Raw genomic sequence first — 25,836 nt, forward strand, 5'->3', positions numbered from 1 at the left:
ATATTTATATTATTATTACAACTATAAAGCATTACAATTTCTTTATTTCAAATTATTAGAATTGAAATTATTAATATATTATACAAAAATACTATATATAAAGTATAGCATATATAGTACCGAAAAAAAAAAAATTATAAATAGTATTATTGCTATTCATTAGTATTACTATTTTAGAGTATTATCATATACAGCCCATGTATTTCTATTCATTCTTAATTCCCAACCCTTCATTTTGAAAGAAATTTAGAAAAATAACTTTGAATTACTCTCTGTATTTGACAGAAGTACAAAAATATCATAAATATTACGTCAAAGTTAAATTATTTTATGCACACAACAAACCGTATTAAAATCATGTACAAATCAAGCTTACCTTAAATTGAGTTTTTGTTCAGAGGCACTTCTGTATCTCAGAAAATCCACTGTGCCACTTTATTTTCAACGAACAGTAAAAGACGCAGAAACTTTCTCTTAGATTCCCAGTCTTCCTCTGAGAAATTTATTTCAAACACTTTTCCTGTACATTAGAAAACCAGACTATTTTAATTCCAGGATTAAACCTTCAGTTCCATTTCTCTCAATGTACAGGAGCGTGCGAGCACCACCACGCAAACACCAGACGTACTGGACCACCAGGAACTGAAGCAGAGTGAGTGTAAACAGTGGGAGGAAGAATTTTAACGTAACACTTCTCATTCCATCAGGCTTCCAAAGGGAAGCAGCCTCCAGCACCACCTGCTTAGCAGGGAAAGGAGAGAGCGTTTCAATTTAAGAGTCCTTAAATTCCACACGCACAGAGGTCACACGAAGCAAAGTTTAAAAGGTCATGAGGATAAAAACAGTTTTAGTCCACAAGATGGAGAGCACCATATTCCACGTCCATGTTCCAGAGTTGATGTGAACAGTTTGAAGTCTCGTATCAGTGCAGAAGAGATGTCTGGGACCCCTGATGACACGTGTGTCACCCTCCTCTGGTACAGAAGAACACTTGAGGCCTGTGAGCTAAACAAAAACAACATTTACAATTAGAACCTGGCGACATATGGATCTATCTGGAAGAAGTCTCTAATGTCAACCAAGGCTGCATTCATTTGATCAAAAATACAGTAAAAATAAATATCTACGGTATTTGAATATATTTGAAAAAGCATTGATGCAAAGCTAAATTTTCAGAAGCCATTACTCCAGTTTTCAGTGTCACATGATCCTTCAGAAAGTACTGCTTTATATATATCATGTATTTTTTTCGGGATTCTTTTTGTAAATGTGTTTATCAACGATTTTTTAAAGAATATAAAGTTCACAAGAACAGCATTTGTTTGAAATAAAAATCTTTTGTAACTTTATAAATGTCTTTACAGCCACTTTTGATATTTGTATGCATCATTGCTGAATAAATGTATTTATTTCTTAATTTATTAGAATACTTATTCTTATAATCTAGTGTGTATGAAGTTATCATGTACTACCGGAGTCCACTGAGCCGCATGGCACCGTTTCCTGCTTTCCAGAAGAGCTATGACCAAAGAATGAAGGCTAAAGAAAAAAATAAAAATAAAAATAAAAACTGAACATGGGAACAAAAACAAAAGACAAAAAACAACATAATGGAACAAAGAGGAGAGAATAAAATAAACATTACATTTGGACTGAGATAAAAAATATTACTACTAGAGATGATTGTCCTGACCTTGACAGAAAATTACAGATAAGTGATCTATATGATTACCTTTTCTTCTAGTTCCTTGATCTGCCGTTTCTGTGTCTCTATCCATTCTTCAAGCTCTTTTATCCTCTGATGGGATGAGAAAAAGTGATCAATCAACCGTAACAAATGGACAATATTATACACACTTTGCGAGAAAAAAGCATGATCTCATTCACTTATATTTTATAGATGTATGTACCGCTTGAGCATGTTGTAGCAGTTCCATCCGCTCTCTGAGTATCTGTGCATCTCTCTCTCGTAATTCACTCAAGACCTGCCTCTTCCACTGATCCACAGCCTCTCTCAGCGAATCACGGTCTTGCTCAGTCAGCAGCTCGGACACCTTCCCTCCCGTCTCCTCCAGCTGTAGAGCATCGAACAGCATCGCCTCCAGCTCAAGGATACGCTGAGAGAAACACAGGGGTGTGGGCCAGAGATGGCATGCATTCACCACCAGGGGGCACAAGAGGACAGAACTGCATCTCATAATGGAGCAAAACTCCTCTGCAGTGCTTGAGAGTAAACCATATGGATAATTGGCCATGTGTGATCTCTTAAACATGATGCACAGTCCTTACCTTATGCGCATTGTCCAAAGACTGCTTTCTGTAGTCTAATTCCTCGTCTAAATATCCTTTTTGTTTGCCAAACAGCTCCTTTGGAGGAAAATGACAAGAGGAAATAATTGTTTTGATGTAAAAACACATTAACAAATGTCATAATGCATATATTAGTGAGACTATTAGTATTATCGATTATATAATTTAAATTATATAAACATGTTAAATTAAAAATACATTTGTTGTTTGGACCATTATTATTTTAAGTATATATATAGTCATTATATTATTTATACAAAATTCCAAATACTGCATTGGCAAAAAACAAAAAGTAAAGCAAAGCAAAACAAAACAGAAGACAGAAAACTAAACAAAAAGACGAGACAGAAGACAAGAGAAAACAAAAAACTAAACAGAGGACAAGACAAAACATAACAGAAGATAAGACAAAAACAAAACAAAAAGACAAGACAAAAACAGCAACAAAAAAAAAAGAATACAAAAACAAAACAGAAGACAAGACACAAAAAAAAAGACAAGACAAGACAAGACTAGGGCTGCACGATAAATCGCATGCAATATTTAATGTGCATCTTAACAGTAAAGCCGGTTCTGTAAATCAGTGGTAAATCTCTACATGTGCGTTATTTCACTGTCAAGATGTGCATTAAATATCGCATGCATTAGACAAGACAAATCAAAACAGAAGACAAGACAAAAAATAAATAAATAAATAAATAAAACAAAAGAAAAATAAATAAATATTACACATTAAAGTATTTATATATATAATGAGAATCTAATAAGAAACGTAAAAAAAAAAAATCAACAGTAAAATGTTTGGAATTTGGGTTAAAAGTTGTTTTAATTCTAAACATTTCGCATTTATTATTTTCTTAATTATAAAATAATTTTTTCTAACTAATAACTTATTATTTTCTTTTATTTTGGGGAACAATAAGTAAGAAGAACTTATGGAAACGAAAGTGTGTAATGCATTTAAGTACATTTACCTTTTCACTTTCGATGTCCAGCATTTTCTGCTGTAAAGCTGATTTGGTGACTTCGATTTGCTCTAACCACTGGACACAGCAGATACGTCAAAAAACAAATAATACCATAATTTAAACAGAATGAAATTAACATGAAATAACTATCATTTTAAAAAGACGTATGGCTCATACCTTCTCTGCTAATGTTAATACTGTTCTGGCATGAATAACCACCACTTGCTCCTCATTGGTCAGATTCTGTGCATGTCGTCCAATGAAACATCAATGAAACATCAATGACAGAGATATGCATGTTTACCAAACACACCGAGGCATGCGTTTAAACACACACATTGACATATGAAATCAACATACACTTACGGCGTTATCCCCCAGAATATCGAGTTTCTTCATCAGCTCTGTGATCAAAATGTCCTGTGGTTTTAAGAAATACTTTAATTGAGATATTAAACTATGAATCCTCCTCCAGACATCAGAAGATTAGATCTATGCTGGATCACTGACAGTAAGTGTTTGGTCTGTATCAGTTTAATCTGAAAAACTACATTGAAAACCATGTAGAGGAAATGATTTCACAGCTGATGTGTGCAATACAATTCAACAATGACCTTACAAGAATTCAAATCTAGTCCAATAACTGCAGTAGCTGGTGTTTCTGTGCCTCTGCTTTTCATTAATGTCTGGATTTTTATATAGTCGGCAACTTAAAATATATTATGATATCTTTAAATATTATAAATGTGTTGTCAAGCTATTTGGGGTAAGTTGTCACAATGGAAATCTGCTATTTATTTGAAAGAACTGTTTTTATATTATTATATAAAAAAAATATATTTTTTATTTTATATATATATATATATATTAAAAGCTATGTATAAAGAAAAATGCACAATCTGTATTTAAAATGTGTTATGTATAATGCGATATTACATAAAAATATTCTTTAAAAATATATAATCAGTAAAACAATTATGGAAACATAAGGTAACAATAGCAAATACTTTTAATAGAATATAAAATAAAAAAAAATTTAAAACTGTACTTAATTGTGTTATGTAAGGTAATATAAAAATATTTATTTTAAAATATTCAATAAAGTAAAATAATTATGAAAACAAAAAAGTAACATTAAATTATTATTTAATAAAATATAAGATGCTATTGTAAAGTAAAACGGCAAAACATCTGTATTTAAAATGTGTTACATGTAGGATAACAAATAAATAAAAAAACAAAAAATTTAAAATATAAAACAATTTTGAAAACACAACAAGTTAACATTATATTAAATCCTTATTTAATAAAATACAAAATAAAACTTTTATATACATGAAAACTTAAGGAAAGATTTCAAAACATTATTTTTATTAGCAAAACTTTAAAATTAATGAATGTATAAAAATTGTTTGTATTGTATTGTATTTTAGCCCCAGTATAATTGTGGCAACTTGCCCCAAACGGATCATTCATTATTAAAACCTTATATAGTTACTTGTGACAACTAGCCCCGGTCTCTCTATAGAGACATCAGTAACTCACAGTAACACCCTCTGCCTCACAGTACAACTGCAGGGGACTCGTGCCCTCAGCAAAATGGATGTTCTGAAAGTTTATGGCTGGAGATCTTCTCTCTCTCTCCTGAAGAAACAAAAGAGCATCATTATTATTCCCACAGACCAGTTCTGAAATAGCTGCAAGCTCACAACAGATTTTAGAGCAAAAAAAAAAATAATCTTCAGTCAGACTCACTTCAAGTTCAAGAATTCTGAACTCCAGGAGTTCGTTTTGGTCTTTTGCATCCTGAATTTCATTTTTCAGTCGTGTCTCCTCTGTCTCCATATTTTTAATCTGGGGAAAGAAATACAAAATGTGGGTTTAAAAAAATAAATATATAAATAAATCTGCCATCTGACAGGAAACCTGTCTGTGAAAACAAATGAGCTGCATTCACTGCCTGAAATTGGCTTCATAAGGTTAATTAAAAACCTCCTACTGAAAGAGGGTCATTTTTGGGTCAGTACTGTAATTTTCTGCCATTGTAACTTGAATAAAGCAGCAATTTCTGTCTTTACACCAAGTTTTCCAAAGTCACACAGGTCAGACTTTAACAACTTAAACTGTGTTATTAAAAGAAACATTTTACACAAAGAAAGCATGCACTCTGATTGTGATGTTCGTCTTTCAACAGTCGAATGAACGTCACCCACCTTTTCTACAAGCTCTTGGTTGCGTTTATACAAAGCTTGTTTCTCCTCAATCCACTTCATATCCTGAAAAATGCATATAATATGAATGCAAACGATTTGAATAATTCGAAACTGATCTTTTCGTTTAAAATCATCCAACACCAACACTTCTCCAACACTTTGCCAGACTCATTCTCCTTCAGTGCATCTCTGATCCCAGATGTCACCGTTAGACATACTCATCTAACATGTATCAAAAAGTTTTTTATTATTATTATAATTATTATTTTCCAAGAGCTTTGATGTAAAAATTGTTTCCACATGCAACAGAATGAGAAAGTCACCAAGAAACTGTGCATATGTGAAAAAGTGTTTTAAACTGTCATCATCAGTCTTTAAAGGAACGGTTTATCCAAAAATCTCTTTTTGCTGAAAGACCACTGAAGATGTGTGAGTTGGTTTCTTCATCTGAACACATTGTTACATAATTTGCTCACAAATGGATCCTCTGTAGTGAATGGGTGCCGTCAGAATGAGAGTCCAAATAGCTGATAAAAACATCACAATAATCCACAAGTAGTCCACACCATAAACGATCTGAAAAAATTCATCACTTGTAGATTGTTGTGATGTTTTTATCAGCTCTTTAGATTCATATTCTGACGGCACCCATTCACATTGCTGAGCAAGTGATGTAATACTAAATTTATCCAAATCTGTTCCGATGAAGAAAAAATAATCTACTTCTTGGATGACCTAGGGGTAAGTACATTTTTTGCCAAATTTTTATTTTTGGGTAAACTATTTCTTAAAATGGAATTCTACAAATGTGTTAAATGTCATTTTGCAGTTCAGACGGTACTAATGCTGGTGTTTTACCTGTCCCTGGTGACTTAGAACACACTCCAGATCTGCTATTCTGGTCTGGTACCGGAACAGTTCAGCATGAAGCTGCTCTCGAGTCTAAAACAGACAAACAATTGTCATTTTTGCACATCTGTAAAGAAAAAAAAAAGTGAACCATTTGTAAACCAATTTTACTTTTGCATATTTCTGAGTAAATTATTATTGTGATTGTGAAAACTGGGCGTTGCCAGACTGTTGCAAGCTGATTGAAGGAAAAGGGTTGAAAGAAAATATGAAATTTATGAACATTTCATTTTGATGAAACAATTAAAATGATCAACTAATTTGTTCTTTAGAACAATGTGCATTAATTAATTATTCATAATAACATTGAAAACATTTATTTATTTATTTTTTCTAAAAGTTAAATTAGGACACTTTTGAGAAGAGAAAAATACAAAGGTTCTGTGAAGCTGGATTTTGTACCAAAGAGATTTTACAGAAATGGAGACCAAGTGACTGACAAAGTTCCCTGTCATTTGTCGAGGTTAAAAAATATTTTAAATCTTATTGTTATGCCACGGTGTAATATATCATCTGAGGAACTGCACAGTCATCTGCCAAGAGCTGAGATGTTGCTATTGTTAAGAGAGTGAATATATAAATATTTCATGGCTGGGATGTTTAAATGATTTACCTTGATCTCTTTCTCTGCGTCAAATGTTCCTCCCACCTGCTCCTGAAGGAGCGCGTAAGCTCGCTGAAGAGCCTGATACTCCATCGTCAGCTGACGGAAACGCAGCTCAGTCTCCTCCTTAAGCATTCCCTGAGCACAGAGAGATGACAAGTTTATGGTTATAGTTTACAGACTCACACAAACACAGCCAAACACACACACACACACCTCTTCGAGGTCATCGTCTGGTGTGCAGGGCGTTCGGTCTGTGTGGTAGGAAATAGAGGAGCCATCCGAGTCTATAGAGCCTTCCTCATCATAGCCAAAAAACGTCTCCACCACCGGCTTTGGAGAGAATGAGTGAGAGAGAAACCCAGAGAAGTTTAAATATACAGATGATAAAAAAATAAATAAAATAAAATAAATAAATAAATAATAAAGAACAAAATGAGCTTATATTCTTCATATTAAATATAATCAAAATATTTCTTGATCGATATTGTTGGATAAATTAATATTTATATATATATATATATATTTTTTTTTTTGACAAATAAAACATCACCAGGATTCATCAATGCAGTGGTACTTAATCATAAAATAACAACATTACGTAATAATTATAATGATGCATTTAATATCAAAAGTTTTAATATAAAAATAAATGCACTTTCAATGCACAATAAAATTCTATCAATCAGTTCATAAAATATAAACAAAAACCTAAAACTATAAGTAAATATTTAATAGATACAATTTTTATAAAATGAATGCATAATCCATGCTAAATTATTCAAAGGATATGATTATCAAAATAAAAATATATAAAAATATAAGCAAAAAAAATGCAATATTTAAAGCAAATATTATATACATACTATGAATGCATAATTAAGAATAATGTAATGTATGAACAATGCAATTAGTATAATGTAAAAAAATGCAGTAATGTAAAATACTAATGTTATTATTCAATTTCCTGCTGAACGTGTGTTTGACAATGAGATGTGCGTGTGTAGTTCAGTCCTGATGTCTGCGTACTCTACAGGTTCTGAAGGGCTTCTTCCTGCGCAGGCTGTCCTGTCTCCTGTATCTCAGCAACATGTCTCTCTCCTGAGAAACAAGATCAAAATAAGATTAAATTTAAGAACAAAACACATACATTTGCATTAGATTCTGATTCATACATGAACATCTCATTCTATAAAGTACAAGGTGCTGCTTCCACTACACTTCCAGTTTTACAGAAAGAAATGCATGCAACTGTATTTACATTATGTCTGAACATCACATATACTACATTACTCACTCATTTCAGCTGCTTATATCATTCAACCTTTGAGAAAACATTTCTGCATTTACGGTTTCATCTGGGTTTTGTTAGGTAACATGTACTACGCTTATATGCAAAATCAGATTTTAGGATTTCACAGTGTGAATATTTCTAAAATGACTCACTATCACACTCTTCACGTATCCAGCGGTTTCCAGCGCCTGCATGGAAATTAAAACATGCCGATCAAGACACAGTTTGCATGTAGAATTATTTTTCAAAATTGTAGCTTCTAAAATATATTTTTTTGGTGCATCCATGTGAGGAGAAATTCTGATACCTTGGACAGTTCATCAATTATGTTCTGTTGTTCCAGCACTTGTAGTCTGAGAAACTCAATCTCTCTTTCCTCTTGACTCTGATCCAGATCGTTCAGAGAACTAGGCCGGCGTATCGTCCCAGCCTTCTCTCGCTGCAAAATAAAAACCAATTCTTCACGTCAAGTGACCGGATGTGTGCCTTCAGGAAAAGCTGAGGTCGATTGAAATAAATGCTGTTTCTTTTTTTTTTTTTTACCGTATATTTAAAATCAAAGAATCCTGGAGCTATTAAGGTTTCTGCTAAAATATTAATCAGCACAGCTGTTTTCAACATTGATAATAATAAGAAACGTTTCTTGAAATCAGCATATTAGAATGATTTCTGAAGGATCATGTGACACTGAAGATTGGAGTAATGATGCGTAACATTCAGCTTTCCATGACAGAAATAAATTCTATTTTAAAATATATTAAATTAGGAAACCATGGTTTTAAATTGTAATAATATTTCACAATATTACTACTTTTTTACTGCACTTGCATTTTCGACTAAATAAATAAATAAAATAAATAAATAAATAATAATAATAATAATAAATACTGACCCCAATGAACAATAAATTAACTTAATTCTTTATTTATTCATTTTTTTATAAACAGCCTCATTTTTTAAGAGCTTTATCTGGCCACCATTTGTTTTTTCACTTTATATTATTATTCTCTTATTTTATTAATAAGTAATTTTGCCTTCACTAGTTCATTTTAAATGGTCCTGTGGCATGATAATACATTTTTTTTTAAATAAAAACATTCTATAAAGTCTCTAAATTAAAATGGGCTCATGCTATGCAAATACAGATATATATTTAGTGAGTTGTTTCGCTTCATTACCATTTCGATGTTCTCCTGTGTGATGAATTGCACTTTGTTCTCCATGCGTCTCAATGCATGAACCAGCTCCTCATTCTTGCGGCTGAGACGTCTGTTCTTGTCCATTAACGGCTTATACTGGCTCTCAGCTTCACGGAGACGCTTTAACTGGGCACAACACAAAGAAATGTAACAATAATAATAATAATAATAATAATAATGCAGTGGCAAAAGCATGCAGTAACCCTAGATATTTTTTGACCATTAAAAGTGCATGGATATGACTGACTTAGATAAAAGGCGGCTGTACTAGTACTGTTTTCAGAAAATACTTTTACTAATGGAACCAGAGAAGTTACACATTTTGAACAAAACATGTCAAAATGGTCAAAGAAAATTAGTTTTTGCTAAACAAACTGATTTATGCTGTACTTTGAAGAGCCGTCAAGCAATACATTTCACCCAATCTACTGTATGCCAGGACACTTGACTGTCTAACTAGCTGGAGAAGTGGTTTAAGACATGAAATCTAAATAAATAGTGAAGCCAAATAGGATTTTTCAGTCTACTTGAACATCATGTCATTGTTGCGGAGCGTTTTGAGTGGTGAACTGAATCTGAAGGTTTGAGCTGCTATGTTTAAATCACTCTTGTCTCTGTATTGATCTTTAAGCCTGTTTGAGCTGAGAGGAGGAAACACTGAAGTCATTCATTACTGCTCAGACACTTACCACCATTACAGAGAACATTCTCACTATCACATAACACTTAGAAAGGCAAAAACACTCTTTAATAGTCTATGATAATACAGCAAACATGATACAGAAGACACACACATATATTCAGAGACGCTACATTTGTGCACAAAGCAAGTTCAGTTTTGGAAAAGAAAGTTCTATGTTTATGAATATGTATTTTTACCATAATAAAAATAATAATAAATCCCCTATCACTAGCACAGACTCACCAGTTCATTGCGTTCCTCTGACAGCAGTGCGTTGCGGTCTTCTAGTTTGCGAATAATTGCACTCAGTTCTGCAATTTTCAGTTGGAAACGTCGAGCATCCTTCTCATCCAACTGCTGCATCTGGAAAACAAACCAACTGCAGGTAACGGGAATTTTTTTTAATGTTTATCTATCCATCCATCCATCCATCCATCAAAAAGGGAATATAAATCAAGACTTGACTTGATTTTGACTTGAAGGTGGTTAAAGAAGCCTTGCATTTTGACAGATAGACAGACAGATAGATTTATTTTAACTTCCATTTGGTCCGGCTGTATTTAGGAAATGTTCTATAATGTCAGGTAACCGTAGAAACAGTCGGAGGCGGGAATAGAGTCAGAGTGCTCTGGCGCTGCCAACATCGGACAAAGAGCTGAAAGGTCACTGATCAAATCCATCGTTTCTCCTGCAGAGAAAATAAAAGCAGCAGCCCAACCACAGCAGAAATGGACATCAAACCAACAGCAACACAAATACAGCCAGAGACACGGATGTTCTGCTGCTGGGAAACAAGCCTTGGATATAAAGATGCAAGAATACACCACACATGTGAAGTGTGTGCATCCATGCATTTCCTATCAGCCCTGAGAAGGTGAAATGTGGGAAAGATCACACTCACACTCTCACCTTCAGCCGTCTGCTCTCTGCTGCATGATGACAGAGTGAAAATGCACATCTATTTTTATATGTGTAGATTTTTATCAGTTTATATTTGACTAAACAATGGGAAACCCGAGAAGAGTTTAATCCTGTAGGAAAAGAGACATCTTTTTTTGAAACATTAGTTTGGCGCCACATAAATGATTAACAGCTGCTTTAAAACTAAGACTGCTTCTCTTAGTACAGTTGATATCATTCTACATCACACCGGGGAAACAAGTCTGTTATACAACCCTCAAATTACATTATTTTTAAGAAATTTATTATTTTATTCAGCAAGCATGCATTAAATTAAACATAAGTGACAGTAAAGTAACTTATGTTACAAAATATTTATATTTCAAAATAATTTTTGAACTCTCCCCTCATTGAAGAGACCAAAAATTATATTAGGCTTCAAAAAAAAAAAAAAAAAAAAAAAAATCACGAATCACGTGACACTGGAGACATCACATGAATAAATTAAATTATAAAATATATGCAACTAGAAACAGTTATTTTAAAATGTAATATTTTAAATAATTGTACTATAATTGTGGGTGAATTGGGTCGACTATACAGCAATCAAGCCATATGAAGAATAAAGCTTTAAAACAAGAATAAAACATGTAAAACTAGACTACTAAACAAGACAAAAATACATAAACTGTATATTCTTATGCAATTTCTGCAGCTCAACTAGTAACAGTGCAATCCAAAGAAACACAAATCCTTAAATGCAATTTAAGTTGCTTTGGATGAAATCTTCTGTAAAATGCATAAATGGAAACACATTTAAAAAGAAGATGAATATTACGAGTTTCTACGTTAGACTCCAGAGAAAGAATTAAAATAGAAAATATGGCAAATTACACGGGCCCTTATTCAAGTCGCGGCAGGAGACTCTGCAAATAAAGTTGTATTAAATAGATTCGGACCAGATGTGCAGTGAAATAAGTAAACCTGCAACCCTGACAAGCACAAAGCCAAATATGCCAGGCATTTGACATTTAGAAGTACAGTAGCTCATGCTATTTATGGTTTATTTCGATGCAAAATATTAATTAAGACATGATGATGGCCAAATTATCGGTGTGTTTAGTTTGTTAGTATTGACTGCATCAGAATGATCATCAAAAACAACTAAAGTTAACTGAGTAAAACTACAATTAGAACAAGAATAATGAAAATCTGTCACTAATGTCTATAGAGGGGATCATGCAGGCAATAAGAGGAGTAATTATGATCCTAATGCTTGTAATGCGTGATGCAGGAAAGAACAGAACATTAGAGTAGTGCTTTCAAGCGTGAGGATCCCAGGACAGATCTGTTTACACTCCAGCAGATGAAACAAGCAGCTGGACCGTAATATCTTCCTCAAACCCAGATCTATTACATTCTCTCAGAACCTCTGCACAAAATGTTCTTTTTAATTCCAACCTATCGATTAATCCTCTTTTCTGGGGCCATATTGCACACTTTTGTAACATTTTAGCTCGCTTGAAATCAAACAAGTCGTGGCCTAATGGTTAGAGGGTTGGACTCCCAATCGAAGGGTTGTGGGTTCTAGTCTCGGGCCGGACGGAATTGTGGGTGGGGGGAGTGCATGTACAGTTCTCTCTCCACCTTCAATACCACGACTTAGGTGCCCTTGAGCAAGGCATCGAACCCCCAACTGCTCCCCGGGCGCCGCAGCATAAATGGCTGCCCACTGCGCCGGGTGTGTGCTCACAGTGTGTGTGTGTGTTCACTGCTCTGTGTGTGTGCATTTCGGATGGGTTAAATGCAGAGCACAAATTCTGAGTATGGGTCACCATACTTGGCTGAATGTCACTTCACTTTCACTTTCAACAAGGGAAGCCTGTTCTGCATAAAGTTAGTGCAACATTAATGACCTTTTTGATGATCATCGACCTGAATGTTCTTACACTGGATCTGAATAAAAATCTTTAGAGGTTCATTTCATTCAGTCCATTTAAAATGTTTCATTAACGAATATAAGCCATTAACCAAACCAATCAGCTCGAAATCACATTACAAACTCTGAATTAAAGCTACAGTTAAAGTTTGGCGGTGGAGATTTTTTGTTTGTTTTTGAAAAAGTCTCATATGCTCACAAAGACTTCATTTATTTGATCAAAAATACAGTAAAATCAGTAATATTGTGAAATATTATTGCAATTTAAAAGAATTAATTTCTTCTTGAATAAATGTTAGAATGTAATTTATTCTTGTGATGCAAAGCTTTTTTTCACCATCATTAGTCCAATTCTTCAGTGTGTCACATGTTCCTTCAGAAATCATTCTAATATGCTAATTTGCATCACAAGATACATTTTGTATTATTCATTAATGTTGAAAACAGTTGTGCTGCTTAATAGTTGTGGAAACTGTGATACATTTTTGCAGGTTTCTTTAATAAATATACATATTTAAAAGAACAGCATCTGAAACATATATGTCTTTAATGTCACTTTTGATCAATTAAATTATGTTAATAATAATAATAATAATTTATAATAATAATCAATAGTGTTATTGATTAATACAAGTATTAATATCTTTATATATAAAAGTATTCAAAAAGACAAAGGTACAAGTGTGTATATAATGCAATTATTATGAATGAATGAACTACTCATCCAGTAATCTCATGACACAAAAAAATAAATTAAAATTGTACAGTATAAAACCATTCGACTGAGTTGTTATTGAAAAGATCTTATATAATATCCAAACATACAGCATCATATTTTTTTTTTCTAGTGCAGCTTTTTCTAGGAAACTGACATGACTTTTTAAAAATGAACATGAATTTCTTGTGGCTTTTAAAGTATCATACACCATCACCTAATAACTTTGTAGCTCATGGTCGGTTTGTTTCTTGAAAAAACATTTTATGTTCCTGCTCAAAATCAGTTTATCTATGAAGAATATGAATGGGATTTTCTGAAACCTGACTGTTGCGTTTTACTAAGGTAAATCTGGGTTGAGGAAAACGGATCTGAGCAGGTGAGCACAGTGCAAGCAGCAGTGCGACGAGCGGTGAGGTTTAGTAATGAAGGAGAGGTGCTTACAGGGTGAGCTGTGTTCTCTACTGCGTCTCCTGCAGCGGGTGAATAAGGGCCCTCTCGTCTGGGGCTGGAGTCTCGCAGCAGGGCCAGCTGAGTGTCTACAGCCTGTTTCTGCTGCTGTAGTTTCCACGTGTGGCCCGCCTGAGCGCTGAGCTCTCTCTCCAGCCCACAGACAGCACGCTCCTTTAGTTTAATCTCATCCATCTACAGGACAGAACACAGCACAGTCACACACATTAAACATCTCCTTAAACAGGACACCGTCGTAGTAAGAATATAGAAAACATGACCGGCAGTCCACGCACCAGGTCCACTCAAGACAGGAAATGCAACACAGCCAACCACATCTCCCAAATCCATAAAATAAATGTTTACTGAAAAAAAATAAGAATTATTATTTTTTATAGATTTAGTTTAAAGATTAAAAGTTGAACTGAATCAAACAAATGCAGCAACAGAAAGCAGATTTTAAAGAAAGTAAAGAAAAAAACTGCTTAATGTTTTTAATTAGATTTACTATTTATTAGTGCTGTCAAACGATTAATCGCATCCAAAATAAAAGTTTTTGTTTACATAATATATGCATGTGTACTGCGTATATTTAGTATGTATATATAAGCACATACACTATATATTGAAAATATTTCCATGTATATACACATTTATATTCTTATATTTTATATTATATATAAATATATTTAATATATTATTTATATTTTTAAATGTATACATGCATGTGTTTGTATTTTATATATACACAATAAATATACACAGTACACACACCCATGTAAACAAAAACGTTTATTTTGGATGTGATTAACCGTGATTAATCGTTTGACAGCACTACTATTTATTTAAAATTGCTCTTTAAACCTTTTTCAAAAGGTACAATTCTGAAACTTATTGAGCCTGATGCATATTATTACCTAAAGTGTACATATTGGTATGTTTTAAAATGGTACTGCCCAAGTAACAGCTTCTGTGTCTATTTCTTTCTTAGACCACATAAATTATATAAAGTATAGGAGTCAAAATGTAACATAAATCCTTGCCCTCCTACACAGCCTACAGAGAATAAGACTGTGTTATCGGATGCTTTCTGACACTCACAGGATGTGCCATGTATAGAGACAAAGGGATCGCATCATAGTTGTGTTTCAGTAAGAGGAAGAACATATAAATCCATTTCATAAACTCCTCAAAGTTACATCACAAGCACCACTCAGAGAAATGAACTATGCTGCTTGCTTTCTCTGCCAAGCGATTCTCACTCTCAAACACACACATTCATTTAAAGCTACTATACCTACTGCGCTCCACTTATATTGAGGTTTGCAGTAACATTCAGTTCTCTGTGGGCAAACTACACTTTTAAAATTCCTTTTGAACACGCAATTACCAAATCTTTAGTCTGACCTTTCACAAATCACATCTCGAATAAATCCCCTAATTGGAAAGACGGCCTCATACACAGTTCGGAAATAGTTCACACAGACCAGTTCAACACCAGTTCAAAAGAATCATTAAGCTCTAATTATACACTGATTCAAACACTGCATGGATTTATACATCTCAGAAATTAGTTTTAACTCTCAATGCAAAAAGAAAGACTGTGGCTAGATGTCACACTTTTCACTCCAGTGAATAGTTCTCACGTTTATTTTTGAAAAACCATTTCTGTACAAACACATACCATCTATAAAAAAAAATAAAAAATAAAAAAACCCTAAAGATTATTTTTATCCATGCCATTATGTGTGACAACTAGTCTCACCTATTCATTCTGACCAGCTCAGTTTTTTAATCTCTGTAGAAACAGCGTATGTGTTATATTTCAACATTAAAAAAAAAAAAAAAAAAAACCTTTAGTGAATGAAAGTACACATCTCTCCATCTTTAAGGTGGAAACACATTCTCTGTCAGGTGACTCACATCGGCACGCCCACTGTAGGCGTAACCACGGTGATCAGAGCATCCTGCAGGAGTTCTCAGTGTGCGTCTATGTTTATCTGTGTTATATAAAGCACTGCATGGCTCGGTGAGAAAATTACATCCTGTTCTCTTATATGGCATCCCTGCGGCTAGAGGAAGACACTTATTCAGCATAAATGCACATAACACGACAAATTAACATTTTAATCACACAGTTTCCATGAGCTTCATGAATACATTGATTATGATGTGTGCCATAACACACGCCTCACTGTTTTCTTGGTGATTTATGTGATTGATAAATAAAAATCAAGGATTCTCATCCATATCCGGGCTCCAGACCCATGAGGCACAGACACTAAAAGCAAACTCCTGCCGGTGCACTGCTTAACGTGGATTTGAACTAAATAACTAACTCATATCATTATCTCATAACCATTTGAATTTCCACTCTTCATGCATATTAAACATCAAAGAAGGAGAGAAATATGAAAACATTTAGATTTAGAATCATATATTAAATGACAAATCTAAAGATACACAGGGTTTTGCCTTACACTGGATCATAAAAGTGTCAACAATAACAATAACAATAAAAACAACTAACATTTATCTATATTAAATAACAAATTTTATATGATTTACCTTGAGTACTTGTATGGATTTGTCATTCAATATCAACACAACCTAAACGTATATTAATACATTAAAATATTACTATATATAATTAAGTATTATAATAATTAAATGACAACAACAACAATAATAATAATAATAATAATAATAATAATAATAATAATAATAATCATCATTATTGTGGATCACACTTTTGGACTAGCGTTAACATGCGTTGTGTGTTATTGCTAACATAAATCCAAAAGCAGCTCACTTTTTTCTAGGAATATTTAGTGATGTAAAACCTTTCTGAAGAACACTAGGCTGATCGTAACTCCCCCAAACGGCCGAGCCACATCCATCTCTGCAGAAAAGGCGGGACAGCTGTAATCCACCTTCCCTTGTGAATGTCTAATTGACATCTCAACGCCTCAGACGACTGAGTCTCTCTTTCATGTGTAAAACTGCGTCTCCTTCTCTGAAACTAATCCTGTTACGCCCCTTATCCACAGACTCAACATTATTTACCCAGCCTTTAAACACGACCCATTCACATTTGAACTATGAAGAGCAACGCACTCCAAGGTTCCAGGCACTAAAACAAATATTGCCATGACTTATTAAATGTGATTTTGTAAAATGTGAATTTTTGTACTTAATAGTACAACTTATTAGTTTTGCCATTCCATCGGATAATGCTAGTGGCATAGAGATTACAAACTTTACCTATAAAGGTACTTACTTTACCTATTATTATTCCCTATTAAATTAATAAACACACACAAAATGTATTTTGCATAAAATTAAAAGAGAGAAACTGTTGAAAAATGTGACTTATGTTTGCCAATATAAAAACAGACGGATGATGTGGAGTACCATGCGAGGCTGACAGGGTTTTGCTGTATTCAGAATGTTTTTAACATGTTGCTATGTGGTTGCTAGGGTGTTACTGGTGGTTAGGTGGCTGCTTACGGTGTAAAAAATAAATAAATAAATAAATAATATTTGATATGATCAGGAAGTCATGGAAATTTGTTTTTGCTAATGAGGTCAATCGATAATTTTTCTGAAATCATGATTAATAATGATCTATCCCACCTAACATTAAAGTTTTAAATACACTTTTATAAAGCAATAATTTCACTTTCATGAGGACATTGCATCCTCAGAGTTTTATTGGCGCTTTAATATGAGATGATATACAGCATGTGCCACTGCATTTGTGTGTGCAGTTAAAGAGCACATACTACGAGTGCAGTTAAAATGATTCCAAAAACTCAATAACTGAAATTTGTGGTTCATCCAAAAAAGAACTACATGCCGAGATGCTAGCGATGTTTATTTTTTTATTTTAATTATTACTATAAAGTGCAACATACATGTTTTCTTTATGGGGAATAAACTAAATAAATCAACTTAGAACAGTAGGATATTTCTCACTTGCAACATCTAGAAAATGAAGAGTCCCCACATAAAGCATTTTCTGGAGAATCAGCACTACTTAAAAAAAAAAAAAAAAAAAATCCACTACTCAATACCCAGCATTCCCCTGTGGATTACACCAGATGCCATCCCAACAATTTCAGTATTCAGTGTGTTTCTCACACACTCAGACTGTGACCAACAACCCATGCACTTACAGCAACACCTTCCTCGTTCCAATAATACATGTCCTTGATTGATGTTTTAACCCAGACCAGAAAAAAATCCCATTATTTCATTTAACCAAGATCCAAATGTCTCTTTCATTTAAAATTACACAGACACAGTGTCTCTCACTCCCTGAATGCTTAGAAACACTAACATCAGACCTTTTCTCAACCTGCCACATGATTTGAGGCATCTTTCTTGCCGGTAACAAAAACAGTGCTTGCCTCAGCAAGAACCTCTAATGATGGGCTGGCTTTGTTGTTTTGGTTTGATGGTCTGTCCCATCCATAAAGGACAGTCATGGACTTGGTTCAGTAAACATGCACACACACACACACACACGCACACACACACACACACACACACACACACACACTCACAAGCTGTGTTCGACTTGGCATACCCTACCACCCCGCTCACTAAATGTGATTAAGTGATTAACAACCCCAGCCGGCCCTGCGATACAATAAATAATCCAAAGATCAATACATCCTCAACACACAACAGCAAAACAGGACTCTAATCACACACAGACCTTCTGGATTTACAACCCACCAGATAATACATCAGTAATATGTATTCAATAACCCTACGATGAGTTAATAGTATGGGATGAGATTAGGGACAGACAGAAACAAGAGGACATGTTTATGGGGGTGAGAAGAACTACCAAAATCTTACATCACGGTATCAGTATAATGTGCAAATACAAAAAAAAAAAACACAGTTTTACAAATTTAATTTAAGAAATCTACCATATACACAGCCCTAAATATATATACTTCTCAGAAAATAGTGAAATGTCCTGCATCTTTTCCATCACTCTGCTCCTCTACTATATATATCATCCAGAGTCCGGCCTCAACTCTGTATTCCATTGCATTTCACCCATTTAGTCCTGAAGCAGTATAGAGTCAACGCTCAGCCACACAAGAGCGATCGATTGCAGCGGCCACTGACTGCAGAGATACAGAGATTTTAATACTCCAGGAATAAACGGATGGCAAAAAGCCCAGAACAAGAGAGGCTCTGAAGGGAATGGTGTAATACATTGAGAAACAGAAAAAATGTGGCTAAAAATAAAATGTGAACCAACTGATTTAAAACCTTGAAGCTTTAGTGTGGGATTTGGAGAGAAAATCTTTACTTTAAGAACCGCTTTGGAAACATTACTGGCCAATGCTACCTTAGCAATGGTTGCCGCTCTATGGCAATCTTGTGTTTTCAGATCATTTTGAATGAATTTTTACAGAAATTATCCAAAGAGACAGTACTGGAGCACTTGTATCCAGACAATGTACCCAAAGAGAACAGAAACAATATTTTTTTTCCACTTTAAAAAAAAAATAATACACAGTGCATGGCAGGGAATTATACTCCGTTTTAACATCAGTAAAAACACCCACATTCACTCCAAGGTAAATAAATGTTTCCTTGATTCAGATTTGCAGTGTCTGCTGTTTTTAAAATCAATTTACTGCATAATTTAACAATTTATTTAAAGAAGAAGAAAAAAGCAGATAAAATGTGTCACAATGTCACAATTCATTCCAGCCCACACACAAATGTGACCCTGGAGCACAAAAACTTGTCGCTGGGGTATATTTGTAGCATGGATCAAAATGATCCATTTTTCTTTTATGCCAAAAATCATTAGGATATTAATTAAAGATCATGTTGAAGATATTTAGCAAATTTCCTACTGTGTGTGTGTGTGTATATATATCAAAACTGAATTTTTGATAAGTTATATGCATAGCTAAGAACTTCATTTGGACAACTTTAAAGGCGATTTTCTCAATATTCAGATTTTTTTTTTGCACCCTCAGATTCCAGATTTTCAAATAGTTGTATCTCAGCCAAACATTGTCCTATGACAGCTTTTTTATTCAGCTTTCAGATGATGCATAAAGTCCAATTTCAAAAAATTGACACTTAAGACTGGTTTTGTGGTCCAGGGTCACAAATAATATCCAAACACTTTATAAACACATTTGACTGAAAATCATGAATTGCATTACAACTCTGTAGTTTATTCCAATGGGATGGTTTATAAAGCTTGGGCGGGGCTTAACAAGCAAGGGGTGGGACTTCAAACAACTGATCTGAATGGTTGTTGTACAGAAAGTTGTACAGAAAAAATTATTACCAAATAAATGCAACTGAATAATTCTGTTCACCAAATTAAATGGAATTTTCTCATCATGGCAACAGCCACAAGGTTTTCCTGTGTAAAGCTTTAATTATCAGCTGCCACCCAAAGAAATATATTTATATAAAAGGGCATGTATTTAGACCTATGAACCGACAGATGAATTCACTGATTAATAGTGCATGTGCACTTTATTACGCACCAGTCTGCGGATCTCTCTTTCACACTCTCTCTTGATGCGGTTGATTTCCTCCTGGTGGAGATGGTAGACGCTGCGGATCTCGGCGGCTTTGCTCTTGTCGGCTTGCACCGCCATGTTTAACGCCTCTTCCATATGCCTTTTCACCGCCTTGAGCTCGGAGATCTCCTGTAGCAGTCGCATGCGCTCCACATCGAAACTCCTCCTGCACTCCTCTCGAGCCTCCGCCATCATTGCAGACTTCACCTGTGGCGGCAGAGATAACATGAGAATTGTTCAAAAATTGTCTTCATAATTATATATTTTTGGAGTACTGTGATCATTTAGTATGAATTGGACACTGCAGCCAGTCGAGGAACTGTAAATAAATAACCTCTATTTAATTTCCATTCCAATGGTACCTTATCGGTGGATCCATCTCGGAGGGCACTGACGAGCGCCTGGAGTCTCTGGATCTCTCCGTCTTTGATCCTAATGACCCGCACCAGTTCAGTCTCGTGTTGACGTAGGAGTGTTTCCCGAACGCTGTGAAGCTCCCGAAGTTTCTCCTCATGAAGTTTGGCTTTTAACTCCGTCACCACCACCGTGGACTTGTGCTGCTCGTGACGGACCTCCTGAGACTTCTCCCTTTCCAGCTTACTGACCTGAGGAAATAGATGTTAACTTGACCATTTAAAAACTGACGGGATCAAACCTACGTATATTTTAAATTTTAATGGTATTTGTAAAATTGAAGGGATATTTTAAGTGTACTATAAAAAAAAAAAACAATGGTTATAAAAATATTTGGAAACAATTAAGTGTGGTATAATGTATAATGAACACTGAATCATTGTTTATGCAAAGCACCGTGGCACTACAGCAGTCCAGCGCATTGCAGAATATATTGAGCGTGTCCTAAAAATAGGAGAGTTAATGTGTCAGGACATGACCATTACACGGTTACACATTACACAGGCACAGCAATAGACAGCACTAACAGAACCTGACATTCAGTCACAAAACAAAAGACAACACTGGAGGAAACTCACATTTAAAGCTATGGATATCCCATGTTTAGACTCTAAACTTATGAAACGGATATAGAAAATGATTGCTCTCCAAAACATAAAATTGTAACTGAGTACAAGCTGAATACTTATGCTGAATACTTTACTAACCCAATAAACAACAATAATCGAGATGCCTGCCTTAGCAAACACCACTAAATAGAACTAGGTTGGAGTCTGATGGAATGTCTTGAAAGTAAAAGTCTCTGCTCCACTGCCTTTTATAAATCGAACTCTGATCGCTGACAGCCAGATGGAGGCAGTAACCCTGAGGTGAGATTATATGGCTGACACCACGCCACTCTGGACCAGAACTGGGTCAGACGGTCGCTGGACACTTACTTTCGCCCGTTTTCAAAGGAATAAAATAGCAAAGAGAAGTAATTTTAGGCCTTCGGGGAGTTTGCATTTTAATGCAGCGTAAGAGGACATGTGGAGATGAGGTTTAGACTCCAGCGAGAGTCAGCAGTGCTGCAGGCTGTGAAATCCCATGAGCCTCTGGTGAAGAACCAGCCATCCATGACTTTAAATTAATGTTCAGGGTTCAGTATCAGTTCAGCGCACAATTGGCAGCATTTGTGGCATAATGCCAATAATGACGTGTCCAAAAATGCCATTTTCTCAACACACATATGCATAAAGATACTCTATAATACAAAAATCCCTTCCCAGTCCATAGAAAACCTTTTATAAAGCTTTAAAAAACGCCTCGTTCATCAGTGACATCAAAAACACAAGTTAATTAACATAAGACCAACCACATTTACTTAACTACACCTATTCAGTTTTTAACAACTTCAGCATCCTACAATATGAACTACAACAGTGTGTGAAGGTGTGTGCAGGACAGTGTGACACTGACTTCACAAGAATAAAACGCTATTAAATTATAGTGTAATGTAAAGTATATATCATATTGGCAATCCATGCCGCAAAACCCCCACCAAACCTCTCCTTTCTGCTCCACTCCACCAAGCAGTAGCACAAACTTGTGAGTATTTACAGATGGAGACACAGCACCGTCTCTTTCCATCATACATGAAGAGTATTGTTCATTCAGGCCTAACAACAGTAGAGACAGCTCCTATGTCCCCTCTTACTGTCAGTCTAAGCCCATCACAATAGCTGCATTGATGCATGCTGCTAGCAGTCTGATGCACATCTATGAGGATCTGACAGTTCCCACACAGTGGTGTGCTGTCACTGCGCTCACCAAGACCAGATCTTCATTTTCATGGCATGCATGATGACAACCTGAGATCTAGCCTGTATGGTCACAGTTCATCTCTGAATCACATCCTAAGGCTAAAAAAGATTTTTTGGTTGACAGTGGTAAAGTGTGGGGTTTATATAAGTGCACTTAAATTGAATGGCATCTTATAACATCTTAAAGGGATAAACAGGGTTATTATTGTTGATTAAACTACTTAAAAAAAAAAAAAAAAATCACTGAAATATGGCCGAAATAAAATATAAAGTTATAGTTAAGTTTTACTCATCTGTATGTAATTTCAAACTCAGGTTTCCATTTTTTCTATCCAATAACAATTAATGGTGTTTAAAAGATTCATAAAGAGACACAAAATATGTGCAACATAAATTTAGTCTACACTACTAACCGTGCGCTATATTCCAAGCTTTGAGGAATAATTTAAACAGCTATCACTGAAAATCTTGTTGAAGATTCACTAAGTCAGTAAATGGACTTAAGTGGATCTGATTCATGAATCATAATACGAGGTTTGTGAATCAGGTTTCACTGGTTCACTGAAAAGATTAACTCAAAAGAATGATTTGTTCACAAATTGGACATCACTACTGAATCTCTAAGACTTCAGTCCTCATTAATTGCAATATCAAAGCATGGAAACAGACTTAAAACAAGTCTCATTTTGTGTTCCGTTGAAACAAGAAAGTGTTTGGTATGACATGGGGGTAAGTAAATACTGATTTTTTATTTATGGGTGAACTACTGGTTTTTAAAATAAAGTCATAACCGTGTGCTGTTTTCACCAGGCTTTCTGTCAGTCTAACATGATTCTCAGAGACATCAGTCATTCACAGGCAGGGTAGAATCAAGATTCGCTTTTGTCTATTTAACAAAAACTAGCCTGCTGAATTTAGTTTCCCTGCAGATCTCAACACTGAAACACAAAACACTCTTTGTCCATCACAAATTATAATGAATCAATCTCCGTCTCTTTTTCTTCCCCGTCTCACAATACCGGTGGCCTGAATAGTTCCTGAACATTGCATTTCATGTTCCTGCAAACATAAAAGCAATTTTACAGAAAACAAGGTACAGCAGGGTTTTGACTTTTGGCACCTGCAGTAATTGGCCTGTTAGAGTGTTTTCCCAGTTCTGCAGGGTCAGAATATTAAAAATAAAACTCTCTCACTGCTGAAGGATGTGCACAGGGAAACCCATTATTCCAGATCATTTACACTTTGCTTATAAATCAAAGATCGTACTGCATCAGCAAGGAGAATCCGATAAAAGTCCTGAAATATAATCAAGGACAACACAGCAGGATCTCTGCTCACACACACACACACACACACACACAGTTAAATAATTGAACCTATTCCTATCCCACTATACATTGTCTGATAGAGCTTACTAAAATCAGTCCGACATTTTTTTTTTTATGGTAGCATTATTATAACTGTGGCCGACATTACAATGATTAGAGTAATTGATTGTGTCCCTTAAGATGTTTTAAACCGATTGTGAAAGGGTCAAGCAGAAGGGTTGGTACATTAATGTCCTGTGTGAGGTTTAAATGTACAGTACAGAATCCTTTCTGAGGATGAATGCTTGCTGGTGGCCATCAGTACGTTCTACGTGTCCTTTCTTGCAGAACCTCGCTGTCATTTGTTTTCGCCCTGAGATGTGTGTATTGATCTTGAGAGCCACTGCAGTTATGTACACACACATACAACGAGCGGACACGAAAACACACCGATGAGCAGGATAGGAGTGAGAGGTGTGGACCAAATGTATCACATCTATATATATTAAATGATTTATGAGGAGGTTTAGATCCCAGGTTTTAACCTAGTAAGTTATTTTTCCATCTCCGAGAATGTCTTCATTTCAATGACAAACAGAACAACTGAGACTTTAGTGAGTTGTGTTCATCCTCGATCCATATCAAATGAGATGTTCATGAGAACAGAGGTTCACACCCTGTCAATCATCAGGCCATGAAATGGATGGTTTGGATACTCTCATGGCCTCTTAAAGACCAACCTCACCCCTCGAGATAAAAAAAGACACAGAAGATAACGGACTAAGCTAAATCATTTCCCCCTGACCTGCTGTCATTCACACCTGAACCTGCTTTGACAGAATGCCTATAGTTTGTTTCACTCTCATTGAACTGTTTCTCATTGCTACTGAAGCCATAAACAGCTAACAGAACACACATGATGGAGCAACACATCCACTTTAAACTAAATGAGCCCAATCCATAAACATAAGGGGTTTATGGATATCAACACTATCAGAGAGAGCATCAGACTTGTTTGTAACAACTGAATTCAAAGGAATTGGATTTCTTGAGTGCTCCTTACGTGGAATCAGGATGAAACTGGTTTTGATAATAACACTTACATTTTTGGGTATAATTCAGTCCAAAAAAAAATTACATTCTGTCATTACTGACTGATCAAATTTTTTTTTTTTTTAATAAAAAAATAATGAGCTAATCATAGTGGCATAAGCAATGATGTGACTACGAAAGAGACTGAACTCTACAGAGAAATAAATCTTTCAAATATACAGAAGGAAATGAGGTCAACATTAAAAGCAATATTGAAGCTGAGAAGCCATTTCCAGACTGAATGTAGTCTGAATCACACTATTATACAGAAACAAAATAATACTTCTGAAATGAACTCAAGTATTCTGGCACACAAGCAATTAGCAGGTCTAGATTCTAACCTTGGTTTTCTCTTGCTGAAGTTCTATTTGGATTTCAGTGAGCTTGGCCCTCAGCTCCTCATTGGCTGCCTGCAGTGCTGCCATGGCATCAGGCCGTTCCCCTTTGGGCCGCCCACTGG

The 25,836-nt window shown here is 35.0% G+C and overlaps 1 protein-coding gene across 7 annotated transcripts; it reads right to left on the reverse strand.

Moving 5' to 3' along the window:
* Nucleotides 1-472: 472 nt before the first annotated feature.
* Nucleotides 473-25,836, reverse strand: LOC113055918 (janus kinase and microtubule-interacting protein 3-like). Of its 7 annotated transcripts, none has more exons than XM_026222305.1 (23): nucleotides 25,718-25,836; nucleotides 21,124-21,366; nucleotides 20,726-20,968; nucleotides 14,178-14,378; nucleotides 10,423-10,536; nucleotides 9,477-9,623; nucleotides 8,606-8,737; nucleotides 8,451-8,486; nucleotides 8,034-8,105; nucleotides 7,221-7,337; nucleotides 7,014-7,142; nucleotides 6,350-6,433; nucleotides 5,492-5,554; nucleotides 5,034-5,132; nucleotides 4,824-4,922; nucleotides 3,639-3,698; nucleotides 3,456-3,521; nucleotides 3,285-3,353; nucleotides 2,290-2,367; nucleotides 1,911-2,117; nucleotides 1,733-1,798; nucleotides 1,473-1,539; nucleotides 473-1,005 (listed from the first exon to the last, which is right to left on the reverse strand). In XM_026222305.1, exons 1-23 carry the CDS (start codon nucleotides 25,799-25,801, stop codon nucleotides 965-967), a joined length of 2,517 nt encoding a protein of 838 aa, XP_026078090.1. In that variant the 5' UTR covers nucleotides 25,802-25,836; the 3' UTR covers nucleotides 473-964. The 7 variants fall into 7 exon arrangements, with proteins under 7 accessions (XP_026078090.1, XP_026078089.1, XP_026078092.1 ...); XM_026222304.1 differs by having other exon boundaries at nucleotides 3,645-3,698; nucleotides 10,423-10,542; XM_026222307.1 differs by having other exon boundaries at nucleotides 1,473-1,570; nucleotides 3,645-3,698; nucleotides 10,423-10,542.

Source organism: Carassius auratus, chromosome 37 (assembly GCF_003368295.1).
Source record: "Carassius auratus strain Wakin chromosome 37, ASM336829v1, whole genome shotgun sequence".
Classification (NCBI taxonomy): Eukaryota; Metazoa; Chordata; class Actinopteri; order Cypriniformes; family Cyprinidae; genus Carassius; species Carassius auratus.

Bases quoted from the DNA above. Each gene is read 5' to 3' on its own strand.
- LOC113055918 (XM_026222303.1), bottom strand. From the start codon at position 25,801: ATGGCAGCACTGCAGGCAGCCAATGAGGAGCTGAGGGCCAAGCTCACT. The intron at 10,543-14,177 runs GTAAGCACCTCT...TTTGTTTTCCAG, and splicing joins TAGAGAACACAGCTCACCCT to ATGCAGCAGTTGGATGAGAA. The intron at 7,143-7,220 runs GTGTGTGTGTGT...CTCTGTGCTCAG, and splicing joins CAGACGATGACCTCGAAGAG to GGAATGCTTAAGGAGGAGAC.